The 15,828-nt window shown below is 38.9% G+C and overlaps 1 protein-coding gene across 1 annotated transcript in view; it reads left to right on the top strand.

Annotated features, from left to right (window-relative positions):
- The window catches only part of Osbpl9 (oxysterol binding protein like 9), a 120,632-nt gene that overhangs the window by 87,245 nt on the left and 17,559 nt on the right, over positions 1 to 15,828 (top strand). The window contains exons 10-13 of the mRNA XM_051188442.1: positions 297 to 335; positions 3,270 to 3,360; positions 4,318 to 4,422; positions 7,432 to 7,591. Coding sequence (XP_051044399.1) covers positions 297 to 335; positions 3,270 to 3,360; positions 4,318 to 4,422; positions 7,432 to 7,591 — 395 coding nt within the window. The remainder of the gene's footprint in view (positions 1 to 296; positions 336 to 3,269; positions 3,361 to 4,317; positions 4,423 to 7,431; positions 7,592 to 15,828) is intronic.

The following is a 15,828-nucleotide window of genomic DNA, read 5'->3' as shown; positions in this document are numbered from 1 at the left end:
CTTAATTGTTATGAATGTAAGTAAACTTTGGTAGGATGCATTCATCACTGAGCTCCAGTCAGTGCCTCTACAGAGATAACTATCATGTGACTGCTCTTCTTGGTTGTGTGGCCAGTGATAGAATTGTGTCTGGTTAAGAGTGAGTACGACATAAACAGAAAATCTCAGTGGAAGCAGAGAAGTAATGTTCTAACTTCATTACTTACCTAGCAAAAGAAGCTTTCTTATTGGGAAAAGTACACAAGGCATTACTTAATGTGAGAATGAAGTTAATATCTTTAACATTTTTCCTTAAGGACCAGAGTAATGCGGAGCAGCACGCAGATGGAATTATAGTAAGTCTAATGTGGTCTTTGTTCCTTCACTCTTGCAGCGCATTATAACCAGTCATGTCAGGAGAAGTCTGAATTTCTGTTCACTTTCAACACAAACTCCTCTCTTCACCTGTTCACTGCTTTTTGTTCTTAACTCTTGCAATTTTCCTTGAGCTCCTAAAGTTGGCCATCTTTCAACAATCATTTTGAGGGGAAATGGCAGTCTTAAAATCAAGTTGTTCTAAATATTGGTTCTGTGAATTAATCTCTTTGCATGTATTGACTTGAAGGGTTAATTAGCTTTCATAAGGCATTGCTCACCAGGCTGCATTTCTTATTAAACTTTTTTTCTCAGATTGAAGCAGAGGGAGGGGTGTGCAATATTGAAATGTACCTTCATGTAATCAAAATACATTTATAGCTATATGTTCTCTTGTTTGCTTTTTAGATTTTGTATTTATTTGTCATTGTACTGTGTTGTGTAATGTATTCTTGGTAGAACAAATAACATGGGTTCTTTTGACATAGTTATTTTTTTTATTCCTCAACTTTTTGCCCTTCTATTGCTCTTAACATTTCATTTATAAATAAGAAGAAATTTATGGCTAGATTTCTTAGCGGTGTGTAATTTGAAGACTGGGGAGATGGCTCAGTTGGTAAAGGGCCTGCCATGAAAACACAAGGAGCAGAGTTTGGATCCATTGTAGGGGAGTAGGGGAGGGACCTATGGGTCCTGTCTCAAGTAATATGGTAGCGAGTGATAGAAGAGGACAACCATTACTGACCTATGGCCTTTATGCACAAAAGCACATGTGTTGACATTCAGACATTCTCACTGCACATACACACATTCTGTAAGCTGTTTTAGGCCTTGATCTGCTGCTTCCATTTTTCCAGTAGTTAGTATTATAAACAAACGACAATGGGTTAGATTAAATTCCCATTTTTTTTTTTAATGTAGAGAAGGTTGAAAGTTTTTTACAAAATTTGTTTTGTTTGAAAGCCTAATATTAGAATATTTCACCTATAAGAAAGATTTTATCTAAAAAATTGAGTTTCAGTCCCTGATTCTAAAGTTAGTTATTTCTGAGACTCATAAATGGGAAAAACGTAGTATGTTTTTATTGATATGGATCAAATATTAGCAAAGGGACTTTACCTTTGTTTAATTTTTGTTTTACAGTCCAGGGCCTTATACATGTTAGGCAAGTGCTCTGCCACTCAGCTGCAGCCCCAGTCCTTTGTGACAAACTTGGGGTCCTTAGAGAAGAGGACTAGGGACAAGCAGTTTATATCCTCAGAACAGCTTTCAGGCTTGTCAGAGTAATGACCAGAAAGACATTAGATCAGTGGATCTCCACCTTCCTAATGCTGCAACCCTTCAGTACAGTTCTCATGTTGTGGTAACCCCCAACCATAACATTTTTTTTTGTTGTTATTTTGCTGCTGTTATGAATCACAATTAAATAGTTTTGGAGATAGAAGTTTGTTAAAGGGGTCGCAACCCACATGTTGAGACCTGTTGTATTAGAGGCTGTATAATCCAGGCTCCTGTTCTATTTTATTCACTGGGGGAAACGGGCCCAGAGAAGATGACAGGCTTGAGTATTTCAAGGAATTAAAACTCTGGGTTTCAGTACATCCCCTACTTCCTTTTACTAGATATTTGATTATTTAAGATTATTTTCATGGTGTCATCTGTAAGTGTCCGTTCATTTTTCAGTTAATATCTGTGGTAAGTAGAATCAGAATTCTTATGTTCAAATTACTTAATTTAAGAAAATCAGATTGAATACTTTTAAAATAGAGAAGGGTTTTGATAACCTGAAAAATATTTTAGACATTAAATGATAATATTTTTTAAAAAATCCCTCTACCTTTATCTCAGTTTTTGTTGTTAAGTGGTTTTTAAGATTTTATGGATACATTTGGAGGTCATTCAGTAGCAAAGATCTTGTTTAAACAAACTGGGCATGGTAGCAAACCTCTGTACTCACAGCATGAAGGAAACTGAGACAAGAAAATACAAGTTTGAGGCCAGCCTTGTCTACATGCTGAGTCCCAGACCAGCCTGTACCACAAAACAACACTCTTGTCTCAAAGTCAGTCTTTTAAATTCACCCAGACTACCTTCCTCTTTAAAAAACAAAGTGAGGCCAGATAGTGGTTAAGGTCAGGCAGTTGGTGGCACATGCCTTTAATCCCAGCACTCAGGAGGCAGAACTAGGTGGGTCTCTGTGAGTTGAAGGCCAGCCTGGTGTATAGAGTGAGTTCCAGGACAACAGGGCTACACAGAGAAACCCTGTCTCAAAAAAAACAAAACAAAACAAAAAACCTCAAGCAAAGTAAGCTATGGAGTTTTGGATTAAAGCACATCATGCTGTCAGGCTGTCAGAATAACTTCTTGATTTAGAATCAGAAATCTATATTTTTGTCCTTAACCCTAACATTGTCACTACATGTTTGAGCACCCAACCCCAACAAAGTCCTCAAGGAAGGCTTCTTCCCATACTCAGTACAAGGCACCCCATTGTGGAATGTTTACCTCGGCTGTGTGGTGTGCAGTGCTGGGGCAGGAGATGCCATCTCAGCAGTACAGACCATTATCTAGTGACTGGTGTAGTATTTAGTAACACGAAGCAATACTGTGGTGAGGTAAGCATTTGGGAGCACTGAGTTGAACTAAGGTGGTTGTTTTGCTTTCTCACCTTGCAGGTTTTTCCATTTAGCTTCCTTCTATGACAGTGACTCACTCATTTTTCTTCCTTTTTATGCTTTGTTGGGAGAAACTCATACCTCTGTATAAAAAGATCCTTTTCCCCTTTGCATTTTGACCAACTTACCTATATACTATCCTGTGGGTTTTGCTGTTAGAAATGTGGCATTTTCTTGTTTGGGGGTCAGCATGAGACGAACATTTAATTAAGAATAACTGTGCTGTGTTTCTTATCTCAGAGCACTATTAATCCTGTAGATGCAATATACCAGCCTAGCCCCTTGGGACCCGTGATCAGCACAATGCCTTCCCAGACTGTCTTACCTCCAGGTACAGTATTTGGAAACATGTTTCACAGACAGTAGTGAAAATGGAGAAATTAATTTGTTTGATAATCACAGTAATCTTAGATTTTCTATGTATTTTAAAAATAGCAGTCACATAATATAGTTGAAAATGAACTGGAAAAGGTTGATGGAAGGGGTTTTGGTTTTCAGAGGCGAGGGACAGTATGGCAGTGAAGGTACCAATTTGCTGATAGGACTGAATTTTATGACTCAAGAGTTCATAGCCATGAAAATGTTAACCCAGCAGTATGTAAACATGGGATAGTCTTTATAATTCTGAACAATATAAATAATTGACCACAGGAGACATTAATGAGAAAGGGAATATATAATAAGATGCCCTACTAGTTGAGAGGAGAGTAACTAACACTATTTAAAGAAATAATATTAACAGAGCTAGGTGCAGTGGCTCACACCTGTAATCTCAGCACTTAGGAGGTTGAGGTAGCAGGATCCCCAAGAGTTGAGGCTAGCCTGAGCTCATAGTGAGTTCTTTTCTCAAAAATCCATTTGTTGTACCGTCTATTTCTGTGTTCTCTCAGTGGCATTTTAAAGCCACAGACCACAGTATAGAAAGGGAAGTCCTCCATAAAGACACCATCTGACGTCTTCTATGAACTTCTACTCTGCAAGTGAGCTCACTGTCACCGAGCACTGATGACAGGGAGTGGGCCCTGTGTCTGATCTTTCAGGAGCACAATATTGTCAGCAGCATTATTGGTTTAACAGAGCAGTTGTGCTGGGTGTGGGCCACCCTAACCGGCTGTGCTGGTGCTGAGAATGCCAGTGACTCTGACGGGCTCGGAGATCATAAAGAGAAATAGCATGAATTTGACTTAGTGTAGGAAAATTCAAACCTAGAAATTTTGTATTCCGAACAGTTGAAGTTGTTGAGTGTATGTTGGGCTATTTTCTAACTTATTTCACATATTAAATCTAGAACCTGCTCAGTTGTGTAAGTCAGAGCAGCGTCCATCTTCCTTACCTGTTGGACCTGTGTTAGCTACCTTGGGACATCATCAGACTCCAACACCAAATAGTACAGGTACAGATTTGTATAACCTTTACTTCTTGTAACTTTCCATTAACATACGGGGAAAAAGATGAAGAAATGTAATAGCTACTGACACAAGCAATTGCTTAGTTTTTAATTATAGTTCCTTCTTGAAGTGGGTAGATTTGTGATTAAATCAAGAGTATTAGTAATTATAATTTTAATTTTTTTAATGTAGGGCTTTCTTTGTGTGCCCTTTACTTAGGGCTCCTGATTGAATCTTAAAAAAAAAACAAAACAAAACAAATTACTCGCTTTAGACTTGGGCACTTTCTCATGGAAAGGCATCTGGTACAGACTGGAGCTGAAGGCCTTGTTGTTACTCCCTGTTCATTTACACGTGTGTGCACCTGCACCTCTCTTGTGCAGCTCTGTTCTCCCTCTCAGTGCAGCTCCATCTCAGTGAAGTCATGTGTTCCTGTGTCTGGCTCTTGCAACAGAGATGACAAAGACCTTTCCGTGTTTACATGGTTCAGTCAGCAGCATTCGTTTTGTAGCCACCTGGGCAGTTGTTACCGGTTTGCCCACTGATGATTTCTTTATAGGGTGGTGCGTTAATGACTCACCTTTGATGTTCACTTTTTAGGAAACATTTATCAGTCACATTTTTGTCAGTTTTGTAACATTAAGTATGCCATTTTACATTTTACTATTTGTTTATAATGGTCTTCACTCTTTCTCTGATATTCAGGGCTATACCAATGTTAGATATTAGATATATTTCTTCTTTTAAAATTAGATTTGCATTGTGTTACCTTTAGGACCAGACTCAAGGAAGTGCAGTAACTACTTTTGACTTTGTTAAACCAGGAGGTTTAAAAACTGTAAGTCCTGGTGAACAGGTGGGACCTTGGTGTCCCTTGTCACTCCACAGACACTTGCTTGGTAGAACTTTTTTTTTTTTTTTTTGTATAACAGTGAAATATTATCATGTGACTTTAGCCCACATTAAATTTGGGGCAGTGGGTGCTGCTGTACTTAGATCTTTCATATTTAACAGCATTAATGCCTTCTAAATTTTGAAAGGAAAAAAATGAGTCGGGTGTAGTTCCTTTACTTGGGAAATGCCAATAAGCAATTTCATTAATGAGGTTAAAGTTTTTTTGGCTTCTATATTTTATGAACTATGTCATGTCTTAGCTTAAAAACAGAATCTGTAGCTGAGTGTTAGTGGCATTGGGAAGCTGGATCAGATAATTGCTGTAAGTTTGAAGCCAGCCTGGCCCATTGTGATGAGTTAGATAGCCAGAACTATCATAGCTAGAGGTTCTGTTCCATAAAACCAGAAAGAATTCAAACAAAAAACCCATGAGCTTTGCTTATTTATTTTTGTTTTGTATGATGTATGTTCAAGTTGTGAAGTGGTCAAAAATGTCTCCACTTGGAAATACATAAAACTTGTTAGTAAATGAAAATGTGAGGAACATTTCTGTATGTCATCTGATTTTAATGTGAATTATTTTCAGAGGGTGAGGTTTATTGTCTTAGAATTATTTCTGAAAAAGACACTTCAAAGTATCTTAATATTAGAGATTTATTTAACGACATTAAAAATTAAGTTAGCATATGATTTCTGTCTTTTCATCCTAATTTTCCTATTTTCTGCATCTCTTGTCTTCCTTCTCTAGCATAGAGAAAAACATTTCCTCTGATAATAAGGTGTGTTGAAATCTTAGTACTTGGGCTTGCAGTTCCCATTCAAACTTATTTTCTTATGTTTCTGTTGTATGGTCACCTGGAGTATTTGGGGGTTTTGGTGTGTGTTTCATGATCTGTTTTTCCTGTCCCAACAAAAGTTGTTTGGTCCCTTATGTTTGCTATTGAGGAACAGAGAGAATTTAATTATTTCGTAAGGCAAGTTACCTTTGGAATTTCTGTAATAAGCTTTACTTTAGGAAACAGGCTGTTTTACCTAGAAGGTACACAGGATATCTAGTTGGTTTTTTAATTAACTGAATTGTTACTGCTGTCCTTGTTTTGACACGTTCTCTGCGGATAGCCTTGGCTGGCCCATAACTAGCTATGTAGACCAAGCTGGCCTTGAATTCAGAGATCTGCCTCTGTCTCCCAAGGACTGGGATCAAAGGCTTCCACCCTCATGCCTGGGATTTTTGGCTTTTGGTTGCCAGCAACAGCAGTAACTGAACTTCAGTTTCTACCCAGCATCTATAATAGATTAGTTATAAATAACCTGACAGTCGTTAGACATTCAGTGAATTATCTCAACATACTGATGTTCGCCTGTTCCTGCTTTATTACTGAACAGTCTACCAATTAGTCACGTGAGAGACTAGATGCGAGTCCTCGGGATCTTCATTAGCTCTGGTTTCTTTAGAGTCTGTGAGTAGAAAGATGCTCTTCTCATCTTCCTCTTCTGCACACTTCTGTTAGTAGCTCTGCTTCATCTCTGCTCTGAGCCATAGGCAGAAGGATCTGGGCTTCATGGAGAGGTTTTGTATGTACTATGATGAGTGTCATGAAGAGTGAATATGAGTGTGATATCTTGAGCAGTATCTGACAGTCATGTTCTTGGTCTTGCATTTCTATAGATGTTAGTACCTTAGTCTATGGTATAAAGAGCCATGACTCCCATGGGTGCTGGTGTCTGTTCTGAGATGCCAAACACCAGTATCTATACAATCAAAAGAACTGCCTTTCTAACACACAGTACAAGTTAATCTTGAATTACAGACTGGAGGTATAGAATTTTTCCATTTGTTTAAAAGGTCATATCCAGACTGGGGGTGTTATTGCTCAGTGGGAGAACATTTTCCTAGTGTGTATGACCCCTGGGATCAGTCTTCAGTACCATAAAAAGAATAAAAAGCCTGTGTCCCCATCTTGTAGTACAATTTGCCTTCTTATTTTCATTGTCTAATTTAACTGTTGATTAAAACAAAATAATAATCAGTTTAACCAAACTTGGTCTTAACTTTAGGAAGGTGGGCCCATCTCCCTAATTATCATCATTTTCCCTAATTGAAAACTTTTGACTCCTAGGCAGTGGGAATTCACCACCTAGCAGCAGTCTAACTCCTCCCAGCCATGTCAACTTGTCTCCAAATACAGTCCCAGAGTTCTCTTACTCTAGCAGTGAAGATGAGTTCTATGATGCTGATGAATTCCATCAAAGTGGCTCATCCCCAAAGCGCTTAATAGAGTAAGTATGTGAGTAATGTATATATTCAAATGGCTCTTGGTTTTTAAACGATGTAGTCATGAGACTGCTATTAGTGAGACTTGCCTTGTAAAGTCATTGTGTGAAAGGATTGCTTGCTTTTCGCTGGCTTATTGAGCAAAGTCATTTAGTTCAGGGACAGCTTTGACTTGAACTCCTGACTTAGTAACACAAATGGAATAAATAACATCAGCTGTGGTAATGTACCAGTAATGTTAGGTCAGCTCTATATATTTCTATAGTGGCCCTGTCATCGGGAAGAGGATGGAATTGAATAAGCTGTGAAATATTATGAAAGAGAATCACTATTACGTGTGTTAGAGTAGGGGTACTTAATGACTAAGAAGCAGGAATTTTACTGGGTGGAGGAATGTAGAAAAAACTTAATTTGGAGAAATAAGCAGATATAGATATAGATATATAGATATATATATGTCGGTATATCTATTTGAATGATTATAAACTGGAAGCTTACAAATAATAGGATTTTATTTCTCATAGTTCATCCAAAATCTGGGTGCTGGCAGATTTGTTTGTGGTAGAAGGCTTGCTTTCTGGTTCACAGGTGATACTTTCTAGTAGTGTTCTTGTTTGGTAGAAGGCAAGGCAGCTCTCTGGGACCTCTAATCCCATGCACGTTACCTCATGACCTGATTGCTACTCAAAGGCTGTACCTCTCCATACTGCCACATTGGCAGTTCAAGTTTCAACATAAGAATTTAGGAACGGGGCTGGAAAGATAGCTTGGGGGTTAAGAACACGGGCTGCTTTTCCAGAGGACCCAGGTTTGATTCCCAGCACCCACATGGCAGCTCATATCTGCCTGTAACTTCAGTTCTAGAGAATCCGATGCCCTCTTCTGTTCAACAGGGTTATGTATGCATTCAGAACATGTAAGCTCACACAACCACATATACATACACAGATGTTTCTAAGATAGCATGCAGTAAGGTTATGCATAGAAAGCCATGGGACATTTTGAGGTCTTAAGCTAGGGGAGGGTTTCCAGAGGGGAGAGAGAATGGGATTCTAAGGTGTGATGAGGCTAAGTAGAGAGAATGGGAGTGGGCCTGAGAAGAGGAAGGAGTAGAGAAATGGAACCCTGTTAGAAAGGGGTGGAGGTGGGCTGGCTCTCCTCAGAAGGGAACCTGTGTCTAAAAAATTGGCAAGTAGCCCTGGAAGCAGTCTGCATCACAACTTCCTTTCCTGTTGGTGTTTAGAAAGGCCTGAGGACAAGTGGCTGTGTGATGGAATTTGCAGCATTAGTGGATAGGCTCTGCAAGTCAGATTGTGACATGGACAAACTGGCCCTCATCTTCAGTGATTACATTGGCAGTGCTGTAGAGCATTCAACAGACAGGAGTTGCTGGTGGTGAGGGGATATTTGCAGTATCATAGAGAATCTGAACCAGTTCCCCCTGAGTGACATCATTACCCTGATAGAATTCAGGCTAGAGATATAGAGATGTAGAAGAAACATGAACTCAGTCGCCTACACCAGCAAAGACCAGAACCCACAGCTGAAGATAGGCAGTAAGCTCCAACTGAAGAAAGAACAGCATAAACATTTGAAAAAATGATGACAAACTGGTAAAAATATTTGCGTCTCCTATGGACAAAAATATAAATTTCTCCTTCACATAATGATCATTTAGAGACTAAGATTTAACATAAATAAGAGAAAAGCAGTCAAAGGACATGAATAAAAGATATATAGATAAATACACATTTAACATGCAAAGTAACTGGCCAGCTTCTTAATAATTGTCCATTGAGAGTACGTTAAGGTTTTATTTCTTAATTATAGAGAGACACAAATTGAGATGGTGTACACCAGTCCTGCTGGTGAAGAGTGGCCATTCTCATCCTAGTGGAGAAGACATGGAACAGATTGCATGAAGGGTGAGGGTAATCTTTATCAAGATTACAAGTGCCATCATTAGCCCAACAATTCCACTTGTGGGACATTGGTCCTATAGCTAACTTACACCTGTGAAATGTGCTTACAGCACTGCTGATTGCAGTGTGGCTTGTAATAATACTTGGAACAATCTAACTTTAGGAGGCTACTGAAAAATGATAACATGACTGTGCATGACAATAACGATACCTACTCAGTGAGATTCTCTGCAGCCTTTTAAAAGTAGCCAGGTCTTCTGAGTGTGGTGGTGCACACCTATGATCGCAGTACCAAGAAGGCAGAGGCAAGCAAATCTCTCTGAATTCAAGGCCAGCCTGGTCTATAGACATAGTGAATTCCAGGCTCGCCAAGGCTATGTAATGAGACCCAGTCTCAAAAAAAAGTACATGTTAATAAATTGTAGAACCTCCTGATGTATCTAACTGAAAAAAAAAAAAAAGATGCAAAGCTGTGTTTACTACCTTTTGTGTGAAGAGGAAAAAATACATTTTTCTTGTCTATACTTAAACACTAGAAAAATATATAAGAAACTTGTAAGTACCTAGTTGGGGAAAGCAGTTGGTTTTAAAGCAAATGGTTATATAAGCAGAAGCAAGGACTTGCTTACTATTTACAGTTGTTTTGTTTGGGGCTTGTTGCTGTTGTCTGGGATGGAAATGGAACCCTGGGCTTTGTGGGTGGGAAGTATTTGCTTGATTACTGAGTTATGCCCATAGCCCATATGAATTGTTATTGCCAAAGACCACAAATACAATACAGGAACAGATATTAAAAAAAAAAAAAAAAAATCCAGCAGAGACCAGTTTTCCCAATGGCAGGGTCAGGATGAAGAAAGCCAAGAATAAAAGTGAAAGTGTTCATTTACATTTTAAGAAACAGTAGTTAGAAACCCAGATTTATACATGGCATCCCATCTGCTCATCTGTTTGTTTTTTCCTGGGTCCTCCTGAACATTTGTGTACTTCAAACCATCAACACAGTCTCACAGTCACAACCATTTCGGAGTTTTGTTGTGTCCCTTTGTCATTTCTTCCACCACTTACCTTCTTATCCACAAGCAACCACTGATCTTTTTTCTGTCATTTACTTTTTTCCCTTAAGAATGTGGTTAAGTCTAGTGCTTGCCTACTATGCATTAAAACCAGCATCGGGATGGGGCAGGAAGCAGTACCAACAACAAAAAGGACAAAAGAAATGTTGTATTAGTGGGCCTTACAGTGAACACTTTTGCCTCCTTTTACACAGCATTTATTTTGAAGTTCCCTCCTGTTATCCCTGTATTCATATGTCACTAGCTTATTCCTTTTTATTGCTGAGCATTCTTCTGTTGTAGGACTATATAGTGCACTAGTTTATTTATTGACAGGCTGCCAATCTGTTAACAGATTTTAGTTGTTACAAATAAAACTGTTACAACATCTTTTGTGGCCCCCCCAAAAGGGCATAAATATAAGGATACTTGACTTGTTCATAGTAGTTTGGTGTGAGCATTGTCCTATGAGTGTTGGCAGTTGGCATTTTGTGGATAGGTACCCCAGATTGTTTAGTCTTGGGCAGGGGGTGCTGGACTACAGGTAGAAAGAAAAGACAAAACCTCATAGTAGACTAAGAAGCTCAGGTGACCTGCCCTGTGGTGGTCCCTGAGGATGGAGTGAAGTGCTGGAGTTGTGATACTGAGGAGGAGGGTTGGCAGACCCTCTGATCGGTTTTTCCTCATTAGAAAATGTTTGATTTGTTTTACTCCATTAATTGAAAGCTAACTGCTAAACATTGTACAGAAAAAGTTTCAGCTGCCACTTGGGTGTTAATTAAATAAAAGGTTTACTGACCTCTATCCAGGTAGGTTGCTATGGTTCATATGTACAAATCAGATACATTGCCTTCTGAATCTGTTGTGTTGGGTGAACTTGAGCAACTTACTTAGCCTGTGTGATCCTCAGCTTCCTCATTGGTAAAATGGGGATAAGGATAAGCTCAGTGAGGAGGAGCTGTTGTGAATATTGCAGTGAGGACGTATGTCAGGTGCACTGTGCTTCGCCTAAACTGTTTGCTTTCATGTCACCTCTGCGTGTCACAGGCACAGTCGGCTTTACTTGTGCTGGGCATTTCTTCCTGCTTTCCCTGCTCTCTTGGAAAGCAGTTGCTGTAGATTGGGTTTTGCTTTGTGTGGCAAGATAAATTTGGGGCTATGTGTGAATTGCAAGCAATGTGTCAGTCAAGCCTTAGTCATCGAAAATTCTTTCAGTTAGAAATGTGTGTAGGATTCTGCTTTTTTCTTTTAAGTATGCACATGAATTAAGAACTGGCTTTCATCTGTAATAGTGACTCAGAACCAATAGTTGTCAGGAAAATAATTGTTGACTTGTGAAGTTCATTTTAATGAGGGAAATTTGACTTTTAAATTTGAGGAAAAGTAAATTGTATGTGGTGTGGATTGTGAGTTGGGAGGAAGGGGAAGGGTTCCTGTCTTTGTCTTGTTCTTTGTTTCTTCTAATCCCTCCCCTCTTAGCTTTTAAATTTTTTCATTTGTTTACTGTTTTTACCTCATTTCCCTCTCCTCAAATTCGTATTACATAATACTATATATGTAGTTCTGTGTGTGTGTGTATATATATATATATGTATATATATATATACACACATACATATATATATGAATAAATATATTAATACAACCTCCATCCACTAGTGTTGCTCGTGTGTGTATGTGTTTAAGGCTGACCATGGTATTGATAACCAGTTAGGGCTTCCCCAGAAAAGACTTTATTCTCTCTCTCTCTCTCTCTCTCTCTCTCTCTCTCTCCCCCTCCCCCCCCCCTCTCTCTCTCTCCCCTCTCTCTCTCTCTCTCTCTCTCAGTAGCTGTTTAATTACTTGTATCTCTTTAACTAGGGGTAGGGCCATCCATATTGGCTGGTCAACTTGTATTGTTACTGTTGAGTCTGGTTAGGCAGCTATATTGTTTAGATATTATGGGTGTGTTTTACATATATACATGTATACATATATGATATATCATATACGTGTGTATATATACACACATATATCTATATATGGTACAATTTTGCAGTACACATCCTGGTCCTCTGGCTATTAAAAGTCTTTCTGTCACCACCACAACCCCCCTTGATGTTCCCTGAGCCCTGAGTGTGCCATTTGTGTTGTAAGTGTATGGGTTGGGCCAGGGTGGATGGCCCAGGGTCAGTTGCTCTCTGCATTTTGACCCATTATGGCTTTCTGTAATATTCTCTGCTACTAAATGAAGCCGTTTGATGTGAGTTGAAAGCTACACTTACCTGTTAGAAAGATATGAATTAGAGTATAATGGTTTGGGAAAGTAGCAGCAGTAGTAGGTTCTCCTGTAGGTTCCAGGGCATCACTGGCCACAGGTAGTTGGCTATGGTTATGTGAATTCCCTCCTATTGAATGGGTTTTAAGTCTAATCTAACAGCTGTTGGTTGCCACAAGGCTTTATAGCTAGATAGGACTATAGCTTGCTTTTCTGCATTGTCAGCTTGCATATCACCTCAGGTACTATGAAGGCTAATTCCTGGAGAAGGTGTCCAGGTCAGATCCATCTCAGTACCTCCAAATCCTGTATCCAAAGTATTTTCAGCAATGGGGACTTCTTCAGATTGTGGGAGGTCAACCGCAGTAGTCTATGATGTTTGGGGATTTGCTTGGGCTTTTATGACCAACAGCTCAAAGAGCTTCCCGGGGTTTTTGTTAGTCTAGGCTCTTGGGGGAGCATTATCACCCTAAGTGGCAATCATAACTTCATTTAAACTACACACACACACACTTTTGTATTATATATAATTTTAGATAAATGTAAAATGATTCCCCATGGCTTTCTCAAGCATCTTTTGTTAGTAGGTTTTCCTGCTGGCCTGGACCCACTGTGGCGCCTGCCCCAAATAACACACAGAGACTCTGTATTTGATATAATGCTGTTGGCCTGGTACTAGTTTCTTGTTGGCTGGCTCTGTCTTAATTATTAGCCCATTTCTATTACTCTAAGTATTTCCACGTGGCCTCATCTTACCGGAGAGTGGGCCCAGACCTTTGTTCTCCAGTCTCTACATCTTGACTTCTCCTACTACTTCCTCAAATCCTCCTTGTCTCCTAGTCCCGCCTATCTTGCTTTCCTATTGGCCAACAGTGCTTTAGTCATTAACCAGTATGAGAAACATATTTACAGAATGACATCTCCTATCATCTCCTCTTTTCTGTCTAAATAAAAAGAAGGGTTTTAACCTTAACATAGCAAAATATACCATACAACAGTTATCAAATAAGAATCACAGTTAATATTTAGTCCATTAACATTTAGTAAGATTTAAAGACATATTCCATCATCTATCCTATTTTTGTGAGTCTAAAGTCATATATATATATATATATATATATATATATATATATACCTTATCTTTAATCCTAACTAAGGACAACTATAACCATAACTATCTGTCCTCAACTCCTTCAGAGACCACAGAAGGATAGTATATAAACTCTAGAAATGACAGAGACAACTCACTGCCTGGTCAGTCACCCGAAGTTCTTCTGTAATGTTCCATCTTCAGCCCATAGGCCATAGTGTATCTGGCAGACTCTTCAGCAAAGCAGGAACCTTTAAAGTGTCTTCTTGTATTGTCAGTTTGTCAGTCACTTTTCTCTGTGTCCTGCAGAATGTCTGGCAGACTCTTTCATGAAGCAGGAACCCTGTAGCAATGTCCATCTTGAACCAGAAGTCACTTTCCTGTGGGTCCTGCATGTCCAATTTATACAGCATAAAGTCAAACAGTCCAGACAAGAGCAGTATCTTGTCCAAATGGCTAGTCTTGCCATATTGGAAGTAAACTTTATAACACATTTCTTTGATGTCCATCTTCCTTTCTGACACAGGTGGTATTGCCAGGAGCATTTATGTCTCACTGTCAAGAAAAACCCTAAACCATTTTAAATGCCATATTCTGTAGGTCTTTGAAAGGTTTGAAGAATGCCTGTCTATCTCAAATACATCTCTGTGTATCTTGAAAAACCTAACTAACTTAACTTTGACTGTCATAGGTAATTATCTATAATCTGTGCCACTATACATTACATTTCTAAATGAGCTATTTAAACACAATACCTAAACAAGAGGAGAAATATACACATCACAAAATTGACCTTAAATTGTATCAATAAATGAAAATCCATTCCAACACAGAGTATTCATATCTATACCATAATTCCCTTTTTACCTTTGAAAATATTGGTTGTGGTCATTAACCATTTATAACCAAGCCCACTTAAATGAAAACAAACATTTATAAACAAATCTTTTCCCCCTCTCCCTGTGTTATCCTTCTTTTTCCCCTGCCCAGTTAAAGTCCTCTCCCACTACTTTCCATTTCCTCCTTTATAGCATCCTATGCATCCTGCTTTCCCTGCCTCTAAAGCTCCTTCCTTCCCCGATCTCCATGGTTTCTGTACTTTTCCTGGCTTCTGCAGTTACTCCAGGTTATATACTCACACCCAAAGCTGTGAAGATAGCAACCACAGATAAGGGAGATCATGCAGTGTTTGTCTTTCCAGGACTAGTTTACTTAACTCAGTATAATTAATTTTTTCTATTCCATCAATTTACCACAAATTCCATAACCTCATTTTCCTCTACTGCCAGATAGTAACCTATTGTGTGGAAGTAACCACATTTTCATTATCCATTCACCCGCTGAAGGACATTTTAAGATATTTTTGTTTCCTAGCTGTTGTAAATAATGAACACAGCTGAGCAGTGAGTAGGACATCTGGTTCTTTGGATGGATATACATACCAAGGAGTGGTGTACCTGGGTCGCATGGTCTACTCTTAGCTTTTTGAGAATTCTCTATACTTGACTTCTCAGTGGCTATACCACTTTGCATTCCCACTAACAATAAATGAAACTTTCCCCCTCTCTATCTGTCTCTGTCTCTGCCTGCCTGCCTGTCTGTCATCTAATCTATAGAAGTCACTGTTCAGATCCATAGCCCATTTTTTAATTAGGCCATGTTTTGATTTTTTTTTTTTTTTAGTTCTTTGTATATTGTGGATATTAACCCTCTGTCAGATGTATAGCTGGCAGACACTTTCCCACTTTGTGGATTTCTTCTTCCTTTGCTGTACAACTTGTTAGTTTTGTAAAATCCCACTTTTCAGTTGTTGGCCTTGATTCCTGGGCAAATGGAGTCCTGTTTATAAAGGTCTTTGCTGCTCTCTGTCCTGTAGGTGATGCCTGTGTTCTCTTCTAGCAATTCCAGTGTCTCAGATTTC

The sequence above is a fragment of the Phodopus roborovskii genome, unplaced genomic scaffold, assembly GCF_943737965.1.
Source record: "Phodopus roborovskii unplaced genomic scaffold, PHOROB, whole genome shotgun sequence".
NCBI lineage: Eukaryota > Metazoa > Chordata > Mammalia > Rodentia > Cricetidae > Phodopus > Phodopus roborovskii.
This window is presented reverse-complemented; position numbering and strand designations above follow the sequence as displayed.